Source organism: Perognathus longimembris, chromosome 27 (genome assembly GCF_023159225.1).
Source record: "Perognathus longimembris pacificus isolate PPM17 chromosome 27, ASM2315922v1, whole genome shotgun sequence".
In the NCBI taxonomy this organism is placed as follows: domain Eukaryota; kingdom Metazoa; phylum Chordata; class Mammalia; order Rodentia; family Heteromyidae; genus Perognathus; species Perognathus longimembris.
The window spans coordinates 8504341-8527307 of NC_063187.1; the positions used below are offsets into that span (position 1 = coordinate 8504341).

The following is a 22967-nucleotide window of genomic DNA, read 5'->3' on the forward strand; positions in this document are numbered from 1 at the left end:
CCATCTTGGAGAACAAGTGTGGCAGGAACTGAAAGAGCCTCTGCAGAAGGCATTGCAAGCACTCCTCAGCCAGTGAGTCACTGCTCTGTGTGCACACATGCTCCCTAAGTGTAGCCTCAGCCCCTTCACTGCTAGAGTGGTGAAGGCTTTGTATTTGGGGAACAATGTCTGTTTTTTCTTGCTTTTCTTCTTTTGCTTTCCCAAAGCATCTCATCTGTGCTTTAGCCTCCTTGCAGTGATCACATGGTTCCAGCTACAGTTTGAGGGTTTGTGTTTACTGATGAGCTGTCAGATTTCAGAGTGCTTGGTTATGTGTTGAACAGGTGCCATTGTCCTTGTCCCTCCTTTCAGTGAGAAGCATAGATAGAGCTGAGGCCTTTGTGCACCGTCATGTGCCGCTGGCATTTTCTCCTCATCTTAGATGTCGGCATTTGAACTCATACCTGTCTCAGAGGTTGCAGCCTTAGGGGTTCCAGTCTGTGTGGGGGACTGCTTCCATATTCTCAGTCATTACTCTTGCAGCTACTGTTCTTACCACATTAAATGTACAATCAAGAAGCTGTCAAAAATGAAGTATTTCATTTTACTCGTTTTCTTTTTTTTTGTCGGTCAAGGGGCTTGAACTCAGGGCCTGGGTGCTGACCCCGACCTCTTTTACTCAAGGCTAGTGCTCTACCACTTTGAGCCACAGCTCCATTTCCCGTTTTTGAGTGGTTAATTGGTGGTAAGAGTCCCACAGGGACTTTTCTTCAAAATAGAGACTGTTCTTCACAAATATGTCTGGAGGAGGTCAAATGCTAAATTACGGTTATGGTAAGGAAATAATTTTCCATGCTGGTAATGTTTATGCTTTACCAGTTTGTTTGAAGGAGACAGTCTTAGTTTTAGGAGAATTCAGTTTCTGAATATTCTGGTGATATGAGCAAATGTAAAAGTTTTAATTCCATTTAAACAATGAAATCATATTAGAATTTTCTTAACTTAGAAAAGTTCAAAGATAAATAGGGAAAGAAGCATATGACTGTTGAGAGTGAAACAGCAGTGGTTTTCAGAAGGCAGTCACTGGAGTGTGCTAGGCCCCGTGGTGCTGTGGGCACAGAGGCGGCCAGGGGTGGACTCGGTAGGGCTCGCCGGGGTCTCTGCACCCTTAGACAAGCACGCCTACATTCATATGTTTTATATTAAGGATACAAGTAAGATTTGAAGAAAGAAATAATGGCTTTGCCAAGAAGAAAACAAAACCTTATAGAAGCTATTGGGAGTAATAACTGAGAGGCATAGGCAAAAAATTATATTTGACTTGGATGCAAACTGCTTATGATTTTGAGCCAATCTTTTTTTTTTTTTTTTGGCCAGTCCTGGGCCTTGGACTCAGGGCCTGAGCACTGTCCCTGGCTTCTTCCCGCTCAAGGCTAGCACTCTGCCACTTGAGCCACAGCGCCGCTTCTGGCCGTTTTCTGTATATGTGGTGCTGGGGAATCGAACCTAGGGCCTCGTGTATCTGAGGCAGGCACTCTTGCCACTAGGCTATATCCCCAGCCCCTGAGCCAATCTTTTAATTCCTTTTTTTTTTTTTTTTCTTGTGCCACTACCTTGGACTCAGGGCCTTCTATTCTCATCCTGCTTGTTTATGGCTGATAACTCTGTCTTTTGAATCATGCCTCCATCCCATCTTTTTTCCTGGCTATTTGTAGATGGAGCCTTGCGGACTTTTCTGCCCAGGCAGGCTTTGAGCATCAGTCTTCCAGTTCTCGGCCTCCTGGATAGCTAAGATTATACATGTGAGCATTGATGCTGGGTTTTACATGTATTACAGGAAAAAGTGGTGTCTGCTCACTGCAAATTGTGTTTAAGGTCCGTCTATCCTCAATTTGAAAAGTCTTCTAGTGACCTCTCTCTTTTTTAAAATACTTCCCGGTCCTCTTACTGAAAAGAAATTAATCCTAAATATTAGAAGCACATCTTATACAAAACATTGTGTCAGATAATCAGTATCTTGAATACTATATTGAATTCAGAACAGTGTAGTGCTTGCATGTTTATTCATCTGGGAATTTAGACTTTCCCTTTATGATTCACACTTCTAAAAATTCCTCAACAGACCAGTGACATACCCGACTTTTCGAGAACTTGCACTGGAGGCTGCGGGTCATACCAGCGGATGGAATAAGGTACTACTTAGATTGCTTTTATTCTTTCAAGATTTTAATCCTAATGATAAAGTTAAGGAGTATTATTAGTATCATGAAGCACAAACCTGTTAGAGCTCAGTCATTAATCCAACTCTGTTTCCTGGATTTTTTTTTTTTTTATATAATGCTGTGCCCCTTAGTATGCTACACCTTCCTTTCGATGTGCCCTGAGTTTCCCATCATTATGATAAATATTTCTTCACTCTCTGTGTTGGACATGACCTTTGTCTCCAGCTGATCCCTGTTAGCGCGCGAGTATCCTAGAGAAGAGTAAGGACTTGATTTGGGAGGTGAGCGTTTTTGGTTCTCTTAAATGAATAGTGCCAGTTTGTTTTGTAGTTTACAGTACTATACATCTCATGTCATGATTAATGAAGAGAGCCGGAAACCTCTTTAGTAGTTATTGGAACCAACTCTAGCTAAAATCTGATACTAGCCTGTGTCTTGCCACTCTACCATATGTTTATTCACTGTCTTAGACCTTTGTCTACTTGTCACCTTGAAAAGATAGTATAAGGAGAGGCACCTATAGGAAGAATTCTGGCCTCCAGTTAATAAAATTCAGTATAATTACTTTTTGCAAATGACCACCTCTATTCAACGAATGATACCATCTGTTTTTATAGTCATCTTTTTACAATTGTAGACTGATGCCTCTAGGGAATTGGTCCTAGGACCGCTCTTGGGTGTAAATATTTTCAGATTCTTAAGTTGCTCATATAAGCTAGAATAGCATTTGCATATGACTAATCACGTGCTGTATTTGTCTATCTATACTGGCTTGAACAGAACTTTGAGCTTTTGCTTGCCTTTTGTGCTAAGGCTAGTACTCTACAACCAAACCTTCACTTCTGGCTTTCTACTAGTTAACTGGAGAAGAGAGTCTCTGATTTGTCTGCCTGGACTGCCAGTAGCCAGGATCACAGGTGTGAGCCACCTACCTAGACTTTGTCATTAAGTGACTCATAATACCTAGTAGAATATAAACTGTTGTGTGAATGGTTGTTACACTGTACGTGGCTCCTCATTAGCTGTGAACACATGGCTCTAGATATATCTCTTAAGTTCATTCCACATCTCTAGATGTCATGTGGCTAGTATTCTCCCCTCCTCAGCCTCTCTCAGACGCTGTCTGGCTTCTCTGATCTGTGTTTGTACATTCTGAAATCTCAGTCTTGCCACAGAATGAATGTGTGTCTTCCTAGAGGGTAGCTAAGCTTTCAAGGATTCATCTGTGGAAGGAATACATGCGAGTAATTTCATAGTTTTATAAGAATTTTATTAGAATTGAATTAGCACATAGTGTGGCATCAGAATGTACTCACTAAGATTCACACCATCTGTAGACTGCTGTACTGGAGAAGAGCTACAAAGAAATAAAGCAGTTGTCATAGAAAGAACAGACTATTTTTTTTTTTTTTTTTGGCCAGTCTTGGGCCTTGGACTCAGGGCCTGAGCACTGTCCCTGGCTTCCTTTTGCTCAAGGCTAGCACTCTGCCACTTGAGCCACAGCGCCACTTCTGGTCGTTTTCTGTATATGTGGTGCTGGGGAATCGAACCCAGGGCCTCATGTATACGAGGCAAGCTCTCTTGCCACTAGGCCATATCCCCAGCCCAAGAACAGACTATTTTAGCTCATTATTGGCCTGAAAATTGACAAGAGTGAAAAGATTATAAATTGATCACTATAATATATGTAAAATCAGAGTACTTTTGGCACATGTGGAAGAGATAATTTGGAGCAATAAAAGGAAATTAAGCTGGGCACTGCTGGCTCACAACTGTAATCCTAGCAACTCCGAAGGCTGAGATCTGAGGATCACCTGTCGAATGAACCCTGACTGGGCAAGAAAGGCTGTGAGACTCTTCTCTCCATCATACTACTCAGAAAACGTTGGAAGTGGTGCTATATGGCTCAAGTGGTAGAGTGCTAGCCTTGAGCACAGGAAGCTCAGGGCCAGCATTCAGGTCCTGAGTTTAAGCCTCAGGACAGGCCAAAAAAAAAAAGAAAGAGAAAAAGGAAATTATATGTAGCAGTTCACTAAGATATTTACAACTTTAAATAGAGCTTAACCAAAAGCAACTTCAAAATGTTACATAGTTGTTGGTCACTAGGAAAAGTGTAGGACACACAGGCCTTTTGAAGTTGTCAAGATTAAACTCAAGGCAATGCTAGAGCTTTCCTTTAGTTGCTTTTGTCCAAGGCAGACTATTAGAACTAGAGAAACAATAATTTTATTTTTGTTTTAATAATAGAACAAGTTTTCTTACTATATCATTATATGTAATATATATTATATTGTTATATTGCATGAGTATTTTTTTTTCTTATTTGTAGCCATATACCCTCCTATTAGTGTTAAGAAGAGATTTTCAATATATTCTGAGCTGGAATTCCTTTAGAATGTTAAAAAGTTGAAGATAATGTGTTTGCTACATTCTTCCTTTAAAACTTTAATATTGATTTCCTCAGGCAACTTTACTGAAGTAAAAGCCAAAGGGAAATTGAAAGCCAGAGAATTATGAATATGAGGCATCCACTCACTGTGGTTTTGATTGTCTTCTGTGGAAAGAAACACTTTATTTCCTCAGTTATTTCCTTGGTACACACTATCAAGGAGCTGAAATGACTTTCATTCCTTTGTGCTTTTTTTTTCCCCCCCCCCAATCCTGGGGCTTGGACTCAGGGCCTGAGCACTGTCCCTGGCTTCTTTTTGCTCAAGGCTAGCACTCTGCCACTTGAGCCACAGCGCCACTTCTGGCCGTTTTCTGTATATGTGGTGCTGGGTAATCGAACCCAGGACCTCATGTATATGAGGCAGGCACTCTTGCCACTAAGCCATATCCCCAGCCCCTTTGTGCATTTCTTATCTTCATGTGAGACTTCAGTGTGTGAAGGCATTCAGACTACTAGCTGAAAACACTCTCCTCTCTCCCTTTTTCCTTCCCTCCCTCCCTCCCTCCTTCCCTCCCTCCCTCCCTCCCTCCCCCCTCCCTCCCTCCCTCTGTCTCTCCCTTCCTCCTTTCTTCCCTCTCTCCATCCCTCCCTCCTTTCTTTCCTTCCTTTAGTTTCCTCCTTCTCTTTAGTTTTTTTTTTTTTTCCCCCTAAATGTAATTTTTTGTGTGTGTGCTGGTCCTGAGGCCTGAACTTGGGGTCTGGGTGGCTGTCCCTGAGCTTCTTCAAGGTTGGTGCTCTACCACTTGACAGTTTCACTTCTGGCTTTTTGTCTGGTTAATTGGACATAAGAATCCCTTGATTGTTGTCTTCCTGGTTGAGTTTGAACCTTGATACTCAGATCTCAACTGCTTCAATAGCATGTGTGAGCTACTAGCTCATAGCTCTTGATTTTTTTTAATGGCCACATGTTTTTTCTAGCTGGCTGAAATTTATTAAACTAGTCCTTGAGTTGTTTCTAGTCTTTTGCTGCTTTAATGAATGCTTCTGTGAGTTTCTTTGAACACACCTTACTTCGCAGACACAACTATTTTATGTAGCAATGTTTCTACCAACCTGCATAGAGTATGCAGAAAAATTCTTGTGTTTTACCGAAATGGGAATGAAGTACTAGCACAGAACATGTAAAATGCATTAAAAAGCTTGAGGGCTTGGTATGTTTTCAGACGCTCTCATCTATGCCATGCAGATTGCAGTGCCTCTGGTTCTGCTTGGACAGATGCTTCTGGAGTTGGCTCGGCGTGGCGAGGAGCCCCTGCGCGCCCTGCTGCAACTGGGTGTTGCATACCTGGAGGACTGCGCCGCAGAGCACGTGATCCAGCACGGAGGCTGGGTATGACCCCTGTGTGCGTCCCAGGCCTCCCCTCAGAAGGCTGGGTATGACCCCTGTGTGCGTCCCAGGCCTCCCCTCAGAAGGCTGGGTATGACCCCTGTGTGCATCCCAGGCCTCCCCTCAGAAGGCTGGGTATGACCCCTGTGTGCGTCCCAGGCCTCCCCTCAGAAGGCTTAGGCCGCTCATCACAGTGCCAGATGTCGCCATCAGGATGCATGGTACCTTTAAATAGTCCTTCATTAAGAAACAGCTTGTCCTAACAAAAACAGATGTGGCTAACTAAGATATAAAGAATTCAAAAAGAATACTTACATGTCTATGGAAAGAATACAGTCACTCCTTGTTCTAGAGAGAATGTTGGAGATGGGATCCAGACCTCATGCTTGCTAAGCAAGTATTCAACATTGAACGCCAACCTCAGCCCAGAGAGCCAGTTGATACTCTCAGATCTCCTTAGAGTTGTATGTGTGAGTGTGTGCATGCACACCAGTCCTGGGGCTGTCCCTTAAGCTGTTTTTGCTCAAGGCTACTGCCTACCACATGAGCCATAGCTCCATTTTCAGCCTTTTGGTGGTTAATTGGATATGAGTATCTCAAGAGTTTCCTCCCTGGGCTGCCTTCACACCACAATCCTCAGATCTCAGTCTCCTGAATAGCTATGATTACAGAAGTAAACCAACGGGTGCCTAGCTTGTTTTGGTGTTAGTATTGAACTAAAAATCCAGACACTTTTGCTCTGCTTTTTTGCTCGTGGCTGATGTTCTCCATTTGAGCCATACCTTCAGTTTGGGGTTTTTGCTGGCTAAGTGGAAATAAAATAAAAGTCTCTCGAATTTGTTTGCCTGGGATAGTTTTGAACCAGGATCTTCAGATCTTAGCCACTGACACACCCGGCTTTGGAGTTGATCTTTGTACAGTATGAGAGATAGAGGTCCAATTTCAGTTTCCTACAACTGGATACAAATTTCCCAGCACCATTTATTTAAGAGGCTGTTTTTTCTTCAGTGTTCTGGCTTCTTTATTTGCCGTCATTGTGTGGGGTTTTTGGGGGCAGATCTTCAATGTTGTTCCATTGGTCCTGAGGTTTGTATGGCCAGTGCCAGGCTATTATTGTTGCTGTGCTATAGTGTAACTTGAATTCTGGTGGTATGACACCACTAACTCTGCATCAGTCACTCAGAGTACTTTTGCTTGGCTGGGTTTTTATGCCTCCATGTGAATTTTTGGGTTGAATTCTCTTAATTCTATGAGGGATGATATTGGGATTTTGTATTTCATTGAATCTATGGATTGCTTTATTTACTTATGAGATGGAGGTCTCACTGTTTTGCCCCAGCTGACCTCACACTCCTAGGCTCAAGTGATCACTCCTGTCTCAGCCTCCTGAGTCACTGAGACTGCAGTGCACACTACTGTACTTGGCATGATTTTATTTTAGAATAGTTCTTTGTCCTACTGTCATATCAACCAAGACAACTACAGAAATAATGACAACACCAACAATTTAATAGTGTCAAGGTAGCATAATTGAGCTGGGTGCTGGTAGCTCTGAGGTCAAAGCATCTCAGTTTGAAGCCAGCAGACTCTGGGTCTGTAATCCTAGCTACTCAGGAGGCTGAGGTCTGAGGATCAGTCTGAAGCCAGCCCAGGAAGGAGATTCTTATCTCCAATTAAACACCAAAAAGAGCCAGAAGTGGAGCTGTGGCTCAAGTGGTAGCAAGAAAACCCAAGGACATTACCTAGGCCTGGAGTTCAAGCCCCAGGATAGGCACCTAAAGAAAATTGACTAATCTTTATGTTGACTCTTCTTCTATATCTGTAGGGTACTGTCTTTAACCTGGAGCCTGAGGAGGAAGAATACCCCGGCCTCATTGCAGAAGACAGCAATGACATTTATATCCTGCCCAGTGACAACTCGGGGCAAGTCAGTCCCCCGGAGTCCCCAACAGTGACCGCCTCCTGGCAGTGTGAGAGCCTCCCGGCCTCGCTGTCAGCCAGCCAGAGCTGGCACGCGGAGAGCCTGCCCGTGTCCCTGGGTCCTGAGTCCTGGCAGCAGATCGCCATGGATCCCGAGGAGGTCAAGAGCTTGGATAGTAATGGCGCCGGAGAGAAGAGCGAAAATAACTCATCGAACTCGGACATTGTCCATGTGGAGAAGGAAGAGATCCCCGAGGGTGTGGAGGAGGCTGCGGGGGCCATGCCCTCCCAGGACACCCAGGCAGCCCTCCCTGCCCCTGACCCCCTGCAGCTGCACACCACTGCCCCTTTGGAGCCCAGGGAACCCCCCTCACAGGTGGCTGCCCTTGAGAAGGCCAGCCCTATCCCATCTCTCTTTGTGGAGCTCTGTGAAGAAGAGGTGGAGGCAGCGACAGGAGAACCTGCTGGCATGGAAAGAAAGAGCCCCCCAGCCCTGTTGAGTGAGAAGCAGGGTCCCGGAGGGGAGGCTGAGGCCACCCCAGCCTCGGAGGGCAAGGCTGCGCTGTTTGGAGGGGCTGGCGCCCTGGGCTCTGAGGGCAGGGCCGCACTGCTGTTGGGAGGGGCTGCTGCTGTGGCTGTCCTGGCAGTGGCCTTTGGAGTGGCCTTGGCTCTGAAAAAGAAGTAGCTGGGTCTTCAGAAGAGAACGATGATGACCGAGATCTGTGGTTTTCCTCGTGGTGTCTGGAATGTGAACTGCCAGCAGTGGATGGTGCACTGGTGGAGTGCTCGGGAGAACTGGCTTTCTGCCCAGCAAACTGCAGCTCGGTCTGCAAATTGGGCTGAGGGAGGGGTTGCATGGTCTGATCGTCAGGGCCGTTACTCATGCTGATTCTGAGCTTGTGAGTGATAAAGGACTCTAGACAGTGTCCCAAACCTGGCACTGTGAGCACTCACAGGTGGTGGTGGGCGCTGGCCACGCCCCTGCTTCTGTCCCTAGGTGCCAGTTAACACCCCACACTCAGCAAGGTCAGCCAGAAGTGTCTCGACATTGCCAGATGTTCTGTGGGCCCTGTCCCCATCCCCATCCCTCCACCCCAGGCACTGCTCTAGAGGGAGTAGTATAGGAGAGCAGAGCCTGGGGTTGGCTTCTCAGCCTCCAGGGCCATTCAGCTGGCTGGATGGAGTTCTCATCTTTCCCAATGAACATGCTGTGTTCCACAGCCCCCGCCATCTGGCTCTCAGGTACTCGTTCTCCCCCACGTCTCCCCACCCCAAGGGAGAGGGCTCCCCCAGGCCCCTGACGCTTCCAAAAGCTGATGCCTTTGAGAACATGAGCTCATAGATGAACATGAGGCGGCCCTGACTCCCCATGCGGGGACGTGTGTAGGGGCAGGGGACCTTTTCTGCAGTGCCCGCCCCCCAGCCGTGGTGACCTGCCAGCGGCGCTCCAGTGGTGGGATGTTTCCTGGTCACTGTGGCTGGTGTTTTTTTCCAGTATGCAACCTCCAGCACTGTATGCCTCTTGCCATCTGCTGAGCAATGCCTTCTGTGGACTTCCAGAAAGAACCAGCCAGATCAGAACCTTATTAAATAGGATCATTGAGATCCAATGATAAGTATCATTTTATTACTTTATCCCAAGTATCACTGAAATAAGAACGGGGAGGAGAAGCTTCAGTTTGAAGTTGGACTGCTGACAAGGTTTTAGTCTAGCCTTTAGTGTCTAGGAATGGAGGCCTCTTTGCCGACCATTTTCCAGGTCCAAATGCCAAGGTAATTAGCCAGAATGAGCTGGTTTGGCATAGTCATTTTGACCTGGCCCATCCCGTCCCTCGGGAGCGGTGCAGCGTCACCTTTGGTGCCTGAGGGCCGTGTGCTACCCTGCAGGGAGCCTGTGCTCAATGCAACTCATCTCAGATTTCCCTTAGCTATACACATCACTCACTTCCTTAATCCTGAATTTATAATAAACATTAACTGTTCTTTCCACCAAGATCTGATCTATAAGATATGCTTTTATTTTTGATGTTTTTTCTGTTTTCTTTTTTAGTGCCATTCCTGGGAGTTGAACTCAGGGCCTGGGCACTGTCCCTGAGCCACCATGTGCTTAAGGCTAGCACTTTACCATTTGAGCCACAACACCACTTCCAGCTTTTTCTGAGTGGTTCTTAATGGAAATAAGAGTCTCACGGACTTTCCTGCCCATGCTGGCTTCAAACCTGGATCCTCAGATCTCAGCCTCCTGAGTAGCTAGGATTACAGGGGTAAGCCACCAGCTGCTGGCTTGAAATTTATTTTTTAAAAACATCCCTAAAGCAGAATTTCAACAGTTGGTCAAGAAGAGATGAGTGTGCTTTGTCCTGCAGCTCTACCCTTCCGTGCAGTCAGCGAAGCTCATTGGGCTCAGAGCTGGGGAGGCTCTCAGGCTGATGGAGCTGGTGCTGAGGCGGGGGCTTCTCTGTCTTCCAATTGCCATGTTTATGTTTGCCAAGAGCCTGGTGAGTTGTGATTTTTTTTTCTTTCAATATTTCCTTCCAGTGTTAACACATTTGGATTGTGAATTCTCACATCCAGAGGAGCACCTTTATGTGCTAACAAGCCAGGCTTGTATGTGGCAGGAGGCAGTCTGTGTCCCCTGCTAGAGCAGGTGTAAGAAGTAAGTACCGTTCTGGGTCCTGAGTAGCTGTGATTACAGGTGTGAGGCACTAGCGCCTGGCCCAAGTGTGTTTTTTCGTGGTTATAGATGTTCTGTTGGCTTCGCTGGCTGGAATTGTTAGTCCTCACATGACAGGTCATCTCTACTCCTGCCCACTCCCCAGTCCCTCTCCCCTTTCCCCACTTCAGGTCTCTAGGAGTTCTTAGTTTTTGTTGTTACTTTTTTGAGACAAGGTCTCAATGTGTAGCCCATGCTGGCCTCAAACTCATAATCCTGCCTCTACCGCCAGAGAACTGGAATCACAGGTGTGCACTAATACCCAGCCTTGCAGTCACATGGTTTAAAAAGGTTTTCTGATTTCTCCTCCTGTTTGTGTGTGTGTTTGTGTACGTGTGCATGTGCATGTGTGCGCGTGCTGGTGCTGGGGCTTGAACTCAGGGCGTTGAGTTCTCACTTAGCTTTTTCACTCTAGGTTGGCACTCTTGTTTGGGCCATACCTCCACTTCTGGCCTTTTGCTCATTAATTGGAGATGAGAGTTGCTTGGGTTTGTCTGCCTGAGGCTGGCTTTGAACTGTGGTCCTTTGATCTCAGCCTTCCTAGCTGAGGATTATAGGTATGAGTCATCCACCTCCAGCCCCTCCACCATTCCTCTTGTCCCTCAACTCATACAGCATGAAACCTAAGGTAAAGATTTGGAATATGTTGAAGTTGATTAGAGAAGACAAATACCAGTTTTGAGAGTGAAATGTTTTCCTTGTGAACTGCAGAGGAAGTTTTGTTGGTTCTGTAGAATGTTCTCTCACCTCCTGCTTTTTCCTGGGGGTACAACTGAGGGCCACTGAGCTATACACCCAGCCTTTTGTATGATTTTTTGTTTGGGGAGAAGGAGCTTTGTAGCCCAGGCTGGCCTTGAACTCAGACCTCCTGCCTCAGCCCTCAGTGTTGAGAGCATACTGTACATGTAGTGACTTGTGATCACTTGGCAAAAAGCCAGCAGTCTCCTATGAAAAGTACCAGAATTAAAGAATATCAGCTTCAGTTGTGTGCTGAAGTGATAGTTCTGTCAGTCCCAACCGTGCCTTAGGAGGACTCATGATTACTGCCTGCTAAAGAACAGTCTGGATAAAGAACCACCACTATCAGTGGTTTGTACATTTCTCACCCAAGCTTTTTCTTGAGCTGTCCTCTGTATCAGCGTAGCCACAACCTGCAGTTCTCCTGAGGCGGCGACCCAGAGCAGACTGTTGTCTTTCTCATCCCCTCTAGTCGTAAACAGCAGTGCTTGCTCTTGCTTTCTTCCCTAAAGTATGATGCAGACATTTGGCATTTTGAATTATTTAAAGAGTTGTTTTATAGAAATAAAAGCTTTTATAGGTAAGAACAAAACTTCCTCTTATAATTTACATCTTTTCGTTTGCACTCCTCCTTTACAGAGCGTGGGGATCACACTTAGCATGAGGACCAGAGACTGCCAATAGAGTCTGAACAACCCTCGGCATGACTGCACTTTGTCTCCGCCACATGCCAGAACAGACACCTGCCCCGGCCGAGTGGGAGTGCGGTGGGGATTAAACTGCGGATGGATACTCGTGTGCAACACCTGCACTCTAAACCTCCACTCGGTCCTGGCAGTGGTCCGTATCTCCACTTCCCACCTTGTACTTGGAGGGGAGTCTGAAGGAAGGCCAGGCAGTGATTTGACTTTGTGACTTCAGGTCTAGTGCTTTCTTCCAGTGACACTGACGGACTTTGTGAGTGCTCTGTTATCCCTGCTGCTTGGGAAGCAGAGATCAGGAGGACTGTGGGGAAATGTTAATGAGCCCCATTCCCCTTCCTTTAAGTTGCTGGTGGTAGCAGCCCCACCTGTATGGAGGCATAGGTAAGAGGATCGTGGTCTGAGGCCAGTCATGGGCAAAAACATGAGACTGGAAAACTCTAAGAAAGGAGATAGGTGGGAACTTGGCTCAAATGGTAGAGTACCTGCCTGGCAAATTGCGGAGACTCTGAGTTGAAACCGTAGTACCACCCAAAAAACCATAGTTGTTGCTGGTGATTGCTAGTTTTTCCAGTTAGTGTGTGAAATATTTCTGCTTATAAGCAAGGTTAGGCCATGAGACATGAAGTCATCCCCAGGCGCCCCTGAGACAGGTCAAGGCAGCAGCACAGCCTGTCTTCCATTTTCCTTTTGAGCCTCTTTCCCTTGCCAAGCAGCAGCCTGGGCTGTGCTGGGCTGACTGGGCCTGTCCAGCACACTGCCATCCACAGCAGTCACGCCATGACCTTTGTTATGCATTGCCAACTCCGGGGTAGTTGCCTCATTTTTATAGGGAGCTCTGTGTGGTGTTGGGAACTTCTTACTAAGACACGAGGCCATCCCATCATCACACATGGCATTTGCTGTTTGTGTTTACACAACTGGAGCCCCAGCCAGCTGCCACTGCGCAGGTCGGAACCTGCTCAGGGATTTCTACCAGGCCCTGTCCTGTGACATTAGCCGTGGGCTCAAAGGATTCCTACTTAGATCTCACTTCCACGGGGACCCTTCCAGACCCTTCCTGGTGATTCCACTCCCTTCCACGGGTGCTCTTTGCACCACCTGAAGAAGCTGGTTTCTGAATATGCTACTTAAAGTGATGTCGTGTTTTAAGGCAACTGGTTTGTTGCCTTCGTTCCAGGAAGGTAGAACCTTTGTGAGGGCATGTAGCAGGTGTGTTGTATATGTAGGCTATCGGCCAACACCAGCGTGTTCTCTTGCTAGTGCAGTCTTCCTTGTCTCTCTCCCTTCAGATTAAAAGTGCCTCTCTCCACTCCGGTTAAGCTCAGTTCATTGTTGGCCCTAGTACCCTCCCCTCCTGTACTGGAACTAATTGTAATTTTCCCTTCCCCTGGGATGTTTCATGAGCTCTTCTTGCCACAGCTCTGATTTGTGCAATGATTTTTGGTGAAGTTCTAGCTCCTCCTTTTCCCTCCCTTGGCAGCTTCTCTTCACTGGGGGAAAGTCCACAAGCCGAGCTTTCCGTGAGGAGCAGCGTTGGTGCAATCAAGTGAGGTGAGAGGGGAATGGCTAGCTCATTTTCAGGCAAGTGTCAACCTAAGTTTAGGTGAGGTCATCCCAAAGAACCTTTCTAAGCACACATGGCATTTGCTTCTAAAGCCAGTCGGCACAGCGGATGGATGAGGTTACTGGGTCCTGAGGGGCGGTCAGGAGTGGTTTGACCTTTCGAATGCACTGAAGTAGCCCTCACCAGATGTGTCTTCAGAAGAAACTTGAGTTTTTATCATTTATTTTTAAAACTGAATATATTTTTAAAACAGGATGAAATTCTCTGAACAAAAGTCACCTCTCTGTTGTTGGCCTGAGAATTATGTCCCCTACTGAATAATGATTATAATGCACACCAAAGAATGTGAATGCAGGAATATGGGCCATTCAGCTGTTTCCCATTGTGGTAGAAATCCTTAAAAATCAACTCCTAAACATAAAAAACAACTTACTGAATTATTTCTCAACAGTGGCCTTCATGCTGCAGACATCCCTGCTTTTAGTGTTTGTACCTTTTTCCCACATCAGATTGAGACCAGCCCAAGTGATGTGTCTTTAATGCTGACTGTTGAAGAATGAATTTTGTTGTTCTTCGGGTGAATTTAAACTCTTGAGGAACAGAAAAGGGGTTTGGTAACAGGAATTGTTTATTAGGGCTTCATTACTTTACTTGCTTTTTCCCAAAGTCTTGTGGCTGGGACGTGGACTCTGGAAACTTGGGACATGAGTTCTAAGCTCCAGGTGGGGAACAAAGGCTAGTGGGGTATTGTTTCTAGACTGAAGCTATTCCTTGTTTATTCTGGTCCTGCCTAGAGTGTTGGATTTGTCATCATCATCTTTTCCCCCCCTTTCTCTCTCCCCCACCCCCACCCCCCCACCTATGCGTCCACCATTTCAGCTGCCGAATTCTCTTTTCAGTGCTGGTGACAGAACGCATGACGTTGCACATGCTGGGTGGGTGTTCTATCACTGGGTATTGCTGAACTGCACTTTCATCTTTGAACCCTCCCGATTTAGCTTCCAGGTCTAAGACGAGGTATAACTGAAAAGGTGAATATAGGACATCTTCAGTAGCTTCTGGCTCTCCATCAGCTTAGAATTTTTATGAAAGCCTTGATGAGAAAGCAAGCACTTGGCCACCTCTGTGGAGCCAGTAGCTGTTGTGGCCTTACCTTACCTGCACCTTTAACTCAAATAAAGGCAAGTGAAAAAAGCTAGACCTGTGTGAAGTCAGAGTTCCCATGATTTGACACCAGTACCTTAGTCCAAAACCTCTGTGCCATCTGGGTTTCACCTCTGGAATTAGGATGTTCTCTTGGAGTGGAATTCTTCACTTGTAATGGGAATGGCACTTCTCTTCTAAGCCCTGCCCTCCTAAAACAGGTGACTGCTGTAAGACCATGCCCCATTGTACTTCAAAGATTAAACGGTAACTTTTTTAAAAAGAAAAACATTGTGGCTTTTTTCCTTCTGCCTTACAACCTGCTTTTTAAATTTAATTTTCCAGTGAGAACCTGTACAGCTGAGCTAAGAAAGGCACCAGGTTGTAGATGTTGGAGATGTCTTGGAGTCCCCTTCAGATGTATGTAAGTTAACGTTTTCATTTTCACTCAAGTATCACAGTGCAGAAATGTCTAAATGGGTCACCAGCCCTGAAGCATCACCCTGAGAACCGGGGCAAGTGACTCCTGTCCAGGACTGGTCCTCTCCAAGCTGCCTGGTTATGTGGCCACAGCTCCTTCTCCTTTGGCAGTACTGTGGCTGTGCTTCCGTCTGATCTGTGGAGTTTCAGCCAGTCCTGCTTCTGTGGGACCTATTCAGTCCATCTCCTATGCAAGGAGGGAAGAGCAGCAGAATTAGACACTAAGTTCCCCTCAGGATCTGGTGCCACGGCCAGCAGGCATGCTGGTGCACACACTGTAGGGCTTACATCTCCACACTGCCCAGCCTCTGCCGCGTGGCTGTGTCAGGAGGTGCCCTGCATTCTGGCTGGCATTGTGCCTGACTTGGTTGCTGGTAAGGGCTTTCTATGTAAGAACTTCCTTAGGCTCTCTTTCCAACATGCGGCCTGAGAGGAGAGGGAGAAAAGAGAGGAGGAGGGGAGAGGGAGGAGAAAGGAGAAAGAGGGGGAGAGTTGTGTGTGTGTTTCCCTGACTTTTTTTACCCTCTTAAAACCATGACTCTCAGGCTCCTGAGCCACCAGATCCTGGTATCATACTTCTAACATGTAGGTTAGGTTTGTGACAAACAGAAGCTGCATGCATCCCTCTGGCCACCTGTGTGCCCCTCACTACTGGTAGGTTGTCAGTGGGGAGGGCTGCCTTCACCTCCCCTGGCTCCAGTGGGACTGAGGGGCTGTGGCACCGGCACCACGGGCTCCAGTGAGACACAGTGACACACAGGTCTGGCACCACAGGTTCTTACATTTCTGACTAAGTTCCTCACGTAGATGAGTAGGTTCTGGTTAATAAAGTTCACTGTTGTGCAGAAGACATCACGGAACAAGGATGGTGTGTGATTGACCACTTTTTTGGCCAACAGCATTGCCATTATCAGCGTGGCCTTCTCCATCTCCATATCTTTAGGGTAGGCCTGACCCAAGTCTTTCAGGGCAGAAGCCAGGCAGTTCCTTCTGTCCTGCAAGGGGATAAAAACACTGCTTACTTAATGCTTCCCTCTTGAAGACAGTCCTGAAGGCAGTGCACCAGTGGCCCACGCCTGTCACCCTAGCTACTCAGGAAGCTGAGATTTGAGGATCCAGGATCGAAGCCAGCATGGGCAGGAAAGTTCGTGAGACTCTTATTTCTGGAAAGAACCACTCAAAAAATTGGAAGTGTGCTGTGGCTCAAAGTGGGAGAGTGCTAGCCTTAAGCAAAAAGCTTAGCAACAGCACTCAGGCCTTGAGTTCAAGCCCCACAACTGCAATAAAAAAAGTCCTCAAAGGATAGTAGAACAAAGTGTTTGAGAGGTGAATGGGCTGTGCTGTGTATGAAGAGGCACTGGGAAGGGGCCCACTCCCCAGAGGCATGCACACGCTCACCACAAGTGTGCTCACAATCGTGAGATACAAGAAGCAGAGAGCACCTTGGCCCTAAAGCATCCCAAGCTTAGCTCACTGGAGTGGTGGCAGGTTGGGGTTCATCAGGACAATTGTGCACATGTAGGGAAATGTCTGTACAGTGAGTGCTACTGAAGAAAGAAAAGATCAGCCAGCTGGTTGAAGGGTGCCCCCAGGAGCCCTGGAAGAAGCACTGCTAGCCAGCCACCCTCCCAACTTACTTCCTCACTCAGACTCCGGTTCATAAACTGCACCACCAGGCTGTTCACCAGCCCCGGGTGGATGCTGCGGTCCATCTCATCCCCCACTTGGGCCAGGTGCCTGGCAATGTTCTGGATGATCTCCTCTTGACTGTCGGAATCTGAAGGGTAGTGAAGACAAGATTCAGACAACAGCCCCATTCCACAGCCTTACCCACTCCCGCCCACAGCCCTGCTGTCTACTATCTAACTTAACTCCCATAATTCTCCAACGACTCCCTGCACCTTCCTGAAGTCCTGGCTTTTCCATCTACAGGCTCTGGCTTAAGCCATGTCTTTCCTTCTTCCCAACTTGTCTATCTTCCAGTCCTGTGCAGTCCAGACTGCCCACCTTCTCCTTCCTGGGCCTTCAGTGCTGACCTGCTCCTGGCTTATCTGCAGAAGCCTCTCCATCTTGTTTGCATACCCCTTCTCTAGCCACCAGCTCAGCAACCTCAGCAGCTACATCTGGTCCACAAGGACACAGATGCTAATTTCATTCCACTTTCAAGTTCTGTCAGGGATTGAATGTATAGGCCCACTTTCTCCCAGAGCCACTAGTAAGGTCAAGTGTGTGGCCCCAGGTGCTACTTGCCAGGTTTGGCCATCTAAAGGGAAAGGGTGGTATAGAGAACACAAGAGAAGTGTAGCAGTAGACTTTTCCTGCTGTAGTAGTTCTGGTAGCAAAGCCAGTCAGTCCTGCTCACTGCTGCCCAAACTCTTCCAAAAGTGAGCAGGGCTTTTACTCCATTTAGGGCCATCCAGGAGATACATGGGCTGGCTTTTACAGCACAGAAAGTCTCTGGCACTTTCTAGCTAGTGCAGAACACCTGCCACAACCCCTCATACCACATTTAAAGAGAGCTATAGGGATTCAGAAGCTGGGCTGGCTGCTGGTCTTCCATACAACCACCAGGGGGCAGCAGAGGTCAAGAGGCAGCAGGTCCTTGGACGGATTGACCATGGTAGGTTCTCATAGTAGTGATCCCAACCACACAGTCTGAATCTCTTAGGCTTCTCCCAGCTAAAGGCATACTGCCTTGAGAGCTGAGAAGCCAGGCCATGCCTCCCAAAGCAATGCCAGTGTGAGCACACTCGCGAGAAACAAGTGTTCTGGACTGGGTTCGGGAGAGAATGGGCCTGCACACAGACCCCGTCATGCTCTCATGACCCTCCACCTACATGCAGCACCAGGGGACAAAGGAGAATGAATGCAGAGGCTAGGGCTAGGCTTGGTACTGCATGCCTGTGATTTCAGCTGCTCAGGAAGCAGAGGTACGAAGACTAAGATACATGCAGGACAAGGTAAAAGCAAGACCTAATTTTTTTAAAAGCTGAGTGATAGGGACATGGCTTAGAAAAGCAAAAGACCAAGAAGGAAGCATGGGCGAATGGATCCAAAAAATATGGTACTTATACACAATGGAATACTACATAGCGATTGGGAATGGTGAAATATTGTTATTCGCAGGGAAATGGTCAGAACTCGAACAAATAACGTTGAGTGAGACAAGCCTAGAACACAGAAAACAAAGGGGCATGATCTCCCTGATATATGACTGTTAACAAAGGGAGACGGAGAGACAGTAGAGACCAAGTCTGTGAACACTATATATGCTTGATACATTGTATATTGCATATGTGTCTACCTGACCTAGACAAGGGATGGAAAAACAGGTTGTAAGATATCACAAGAAATGTACACACTGCCCTACTATGTAACTGCACCCTCTTTGCACAACACCTTGTAAAAAATTTATGTTCAATTAATAATATATATATTATTTATATATATACTTATATAAAAGATATATATTTATATATATATATATAAAAAAAAGAAGCTAGGGACGGTGCTCAGGCCTGAGTCCAAGGCCCAGGACTGGCCAAAATAAGTAAATAAAAAGGAAAAAAAAAAAAAAAGGAAGCATGGGGAATAAGGCTGAGAAAGGTAATGCTGTGGGTGGCGATGGGCCCAGCTCACGTGGGAGCTAGCTTCAGAACCACTTCTGCCTGGCCCACCAGCCTGAGGTGGGCTAGTCATTTAATCTCTGGGCCTCAGCTTATGTGCAAGTGAGGCTCAGCTATACCTCCATGCATATAGGATGCAAAAATTACTATAAAAAACATACATTACATAGCTGGGTACGGATAGCTCACACCTGTAATTCTAGCTCAGGAGGCTGAGATCTGACAGTCATGGTTCTAAGCCAGCCCTGGCAGGAAAAGTCCCTGAGACTCTTACCTCCAACGAACGATCAGAAAACCAGAATTAGAGCTGTGGCTCAAAGTGGTAGAGCGCTAATCTTGAGCAGAAAAAAAAGCTCAGGGGAGCACTAAGGCCGAGTTTGAGCCCCCCAAAAAAATCAGCCTTCTCCATTGGTCCAGACAGGAGAATCACAACTGGAACACAAAGGGAGGTTGTGGCTCATCAGAAGGCAGAACCACCTCATAGTCATGCCCTTTTAGGACAAGGCATGCATGTACAGCAGCCCGAGACTGTAGAGGTAGAAGCTAAGTGGAAAGGTCCTTCACGGCCCACAGGAGACTGCCAAGTCCAGGTCTGGGATGGAGACGGGAACAAGGTGCCTACCTGCCTCTATTCTCTCGCAGAAGTGGCTGGCCCGGTTGCCATCCGTCTGCAGCTCATCGTCCTGGCAGGCCTGCAGCAAGGCTCCATCGAACAGCTCCTGGCCCAATGTGTCTAGCTCCTGCTGGAACTTATCAGAGGAGCTTTGGAGGAAGCCAAATACTAGAAGGTTTGTGATGCGCTCACTCCCGAGGCCTGAACCGTTGCTGACCTACAACAAGAAGGGGTCATGGAAGCCTGTGGGTGGCCGCTGCAGCTGGGCAGGCCGAGGGTCCTGTGAGACGCTCGCCCTGGTTCACAAGAGCTGGATAACTGTGGACACAGGCTCTGGCAGAGCCACGGGCTGCAGCCCCACTGTGAGCAGGGCTTACACACACAACAGAGAGTCACCCGCCACCTGCTTGATCTCTGAAAAGCATGGCTGAACGAGTGAGCTTCCCAGCAGAAGGACAAGGTAGATGGGCAGATGTGCCATGGGTGTGCCGGCTATGCACTCAACTGCTTTCCCCAAGCCCATTTCAATCCTCGGGCTAAGCTTCTACCAGCTGGCAGCTCTCTTTCCCATCATCCCCACGGTTGCCCAGGATGGCACTGGACAAGCAAGAAGATTCTCAGTGCATATTGGGGAGTCACCCTTGCCTTCGCCCTGACTTCCTTGACTCCCAGCCGATCAAGAGGTTGGAAAACACAGGTGCAGGGGAGAGGTATTCCTGGCCACTAAGTCCTTAATAGGAATACTGTCGGCTCAAAAACTAAATCACTTTCAGGGCTGGGGATATGGCCTAGTGGCAAGAGTGCTTGCCTCATATACATGAGGCCCTGGGTTCGATTCCCCAGCACCACATATACAGAAAACGGCCAGAAGTGGCACTGTGGCTCAAGTGGCAGAGTGCTAGCCTTGAGCAATCAGAAGCCAGGGACAGTGCTCAGGCCCTGAGTCCAAGCGCCAGGACTGGACCAAAAAAAAACAACTAAACCACTTTCAGAGGGCTGTTTTTTGAGGGCATGTGCTTATTAGCAAGCACTCTACCACCATCCCTCCTCCCAGCCATGCACACATAAAGATACAATGTTTGTGTACTGTTCTTCAGCCCTTATTTCTCCAAAATTACTTCCATATAGAGAAGAAAGATTCTATGTAAGAGTTCCACTATGTCCAGCTTGCAACCTGTTTGTGGGGAGACCAGAGGTCCAGGTAGGTTCCTGCCTCATAGAATAACCTGGAACCCACGGTGGTGGGCTTGGCCTGACAGGATCCTAGGTTGTGTGGTATCCCTCAAAGAAATGCCCAGATTCTCACCCAGTGTCTGCGAGTGAAGAAACCCACCTCTATTCAAGTCCCAGGCCCCTGGCATCTGTGTAAGGTGGTTCAGGCACAGGGACAACACAACTGTGAAGACAGACTAGACTGGGTGACACATTGAGCTAAGAAGCTCCAAGCATGGGTAGCAGCCAGAGAGGGCCAAGGCCAGAACCACCTCCCACCCCCCACCCCTCAGGCACCTGCCCAGATGAAACCCTGAAAGGAGAATGTGGCCTAGTGGTAGAGTGCTCACCTTGCATACATGAAGCCCTGGGCTCGATTCCTCAGCACCACACATACAGAAAAAGCCAGAAGTGGTGCTGTGGCCCAAGTGGTAGAGAGCTAGGCTTGAGCAAAAAGAAGCCAGGGGCAGTGCTCAGGCCCTGAGTTCAAGCCCCAGGACTGGCAACAAAATGAAACAAAAAACTTGAGTGTTTCTGCCCACCCTTCCTGCACCGAAATGATGAGGAGAGGATGGGTCTTCTCTGTGCCATGCGAGGGTATGGTGCCTCAGTGCTGACACTGGCTCTCAGACCTCTCCAGAATAAGAGAAAGAGGCCACTGTGGCCATCCAGAAGGGCATCGACAGGCAGGTTGACAGGATGGCAAACATATACTGCTGTTCCCACAGGAGCAGGCAGGTCTCAGACTGGAATCCTTGTCACCCCCGTCCTGAAGGATGCTCCCCAGACTGCACTGAGGCCCCTCCAGGTTTGGTGGCTCTGCTGTGGGCTCCAGGTTGTCCAGACCTTACTCTGTTACAGGTCTGAGACTCCTTTGCAGACAGAGCTGCTAAGTGAGGGTTTGTCTGGATTGGCACCAACAGCACAAACTCCAAGAGCAAGCAGACCCTTGGCTCCCTCACTCCCCTGAAAGCATCCCCCAAAAGTGGTTGGTGTCTGACCTCGGCGTCCATGGAGAGCTCTGACTCTTGTCTGGCTCACAGGTATAGTCCCAGTGGCAGCCTGGAAGAGGAAACAGATGGGCGGCTGTTACCCAGAGCACCCCACTCCCCAAGAGGCCTTAAGGGGAGAACAGAGGACATTCAGGAGCTCCCATTACCCCACATCCCTCCCTGTTACCACACTCAGCCTTGGTGCAAACCTAGACTCACTGCTATGTCTTGCCAGGTCTGAAGCACAGCACGGCCCACGACCTGTCCTCCAACCAAGACCAGACTCCCTCACCCACAATGACTTCACAGATCAAGCAGACAAGCAGCACAACATAAGGATTCTTTTACAAATGAAATATATCAGCTGGCAATTTTTCCATAAGAGGAAACTCAGCCAATAAAGAGTGTATTGGTCACAAGTTCAGGACACCTGAAGTTTCTCTTCTGAAGCTAATCTACAAAACCATACTATTATATATATATATATGATAAACATTATGAAGAAAATCACATTCTACTCTTAAGGACCTGGTAATCCACTCAATGAAATATGTGAAGGGCCCAGGTAGGTGCCAAGTATCAAGAAAAGCTTAACTGGAAGGGAGAAAGATGGCGCCAACAGAGTAGGGAGGCACCCGACTCGCTCCAACTGAATAGCGAGCTGGGAACTCCAACACCCAACACCCCATTAAGAACACAGCAAAACCAGCATCCAGAAGCAGTGGAGAAACGCAGGAAAACAAAAAGGAGCAAAAAAGGAGAGCTAAAAACCTACACGGAGCCGGAGAATCTCTGGGGCACCCTCCCCCCACCAGCCGACCCTGGCCCAAATAGGGCCAGGCTGGGAAAGGGGAACCCGGCGATCGGCAGACAGGCTGCCAGGAATGCAGAATCCAGATAGCGGGAGACCCCACGGTCACTAGGGAGGGCGTGGACCAAGACACAAAGGCAGCGACAAGAAGTTCGGGTCCACACTGGGTTCGGACAGGGGAACCCAGCGTGGCAGAAGGAGGGAACTGGGGAAGCCACCACGACACTTTGCCATCCCGAGGGACCAACGGCTGCACGGGACACACACACACAATGCAGGATCAGTGAGTCCCCCATTACCCCCTCACCCAACGGGAGACCAGCTATCAGAGACCCAAGCTCTACAAAGAAGCTAGATCTCCCTCCCCCTCCCCACCCTGTGGGAACAAAGAACCCCCTGACCTGGCAGAATCAGCCCCGCCCCCTTCCCAACAGGGGCCTGGGGACGGCCGGCAGTGCAAGCCCCACCTGAGAC

At 47.9% G+C, this 22967-nt stretch overlaps 2 protein-coding genes across 4 annotated transcripts; one reads left to right on the forward strand and one right to left on the reverse strand.

Annotated features, from left to right (window-relative positions):
* The first annotated feature begins 6 nt into the window (after positions 1-6).
* Bcl2l13 (BCL2 like 13) lies at positions 7-9882 on the forward strand. 3 transcript variants are annotated; one of them, XM_048335035.1, is made up of 5 exons: positions 7-72; positions 2102-2171; positions 5837-5980; positions 7803-8447; positions 8493-9882. In XM_048335035.1, exons 3-5 carry the CDS (start codon positions 5867-5869, stop codon positions 8580-8582), a joined length of 849 nt encoding a protein of 282 aa, XP_048190992.1. In that variant the 5' UTR covers positions 7-72; positions 2102-2171; positions 5837-5866; the 3' UTR covers positions 8583-9882. The 3 variants fall into 3 exon arrangements, with proteins under 3 accessions (XP_048190992.1, XP_048190991.1, XP_048190993.1); XM_048335034.1 differs by having other exon boundaries at positions 7803-9882; XM_048335036.1 differs by lacking the exons at positions 2102-2171; positions 5837-5980 and having other exon boundaries at positions 7803-9882.
* Positions 9883-14962: 5080 nt separating this feature from the next.
* Positions 14963-21721, reverse strand: Bid (BH3 interacting domain death agonist). Its single transcript, XM_048335038.1, has 5 exons — positions 21692-21721; positions 19488-19695; positions 16877-17016; positions 16022-16234; positions 14963-15426 (listed from the first exon to the last, which is right to left on the reverse strand). Exons 1-5 carry the CDS (start codon positions 21701-21703, stop codon positions 15415-15417), a joined length of 585 nt encoding a protein of 194 aa, XP_048190995.1. The 5' UTR covers positions 21704-21721; the 3' UTR covers positions 14963-15414.
* Positions 21722-22967: the final 1246 nt, after the last annotated feature.

Excerpts from the sequence above, each read along its gene's own strand:
- Bcl2l13 (XM_048335034.1), top strand. The coding sequence starts at position 5,867 with ATGCTTCTGGAGTTGGCTCGGCGTGGCGAGGAGCCCCTGCGCGCCCTG. Across the intron at positions 5,981-7,802 it reads TGATCCAGCACGGAGGCTGG|GGTACTGTCTTTAACCTGGA; the intron begins GTATGACCCCTG and ends CTATATCTGTAG.
- Bid (XM_048335038.1), bottom strand. Across the intron at positions 17,017-19,487 it reads CTGCGAGAGAATAGAGGCAG|ATTCCGACAGTCAAGAGGAG; the intron begins GTAGGCACCTTG and ends ACTACCCTTCAG. Across the intron at positions 16,235-16,876 it reads ACCGGAGTCTGAGTGAGGAA|GACAGAAGGAACTGCCTGGC; the intron begins GTAAGTTGGGAG and ends ATCCCCTTGCAG.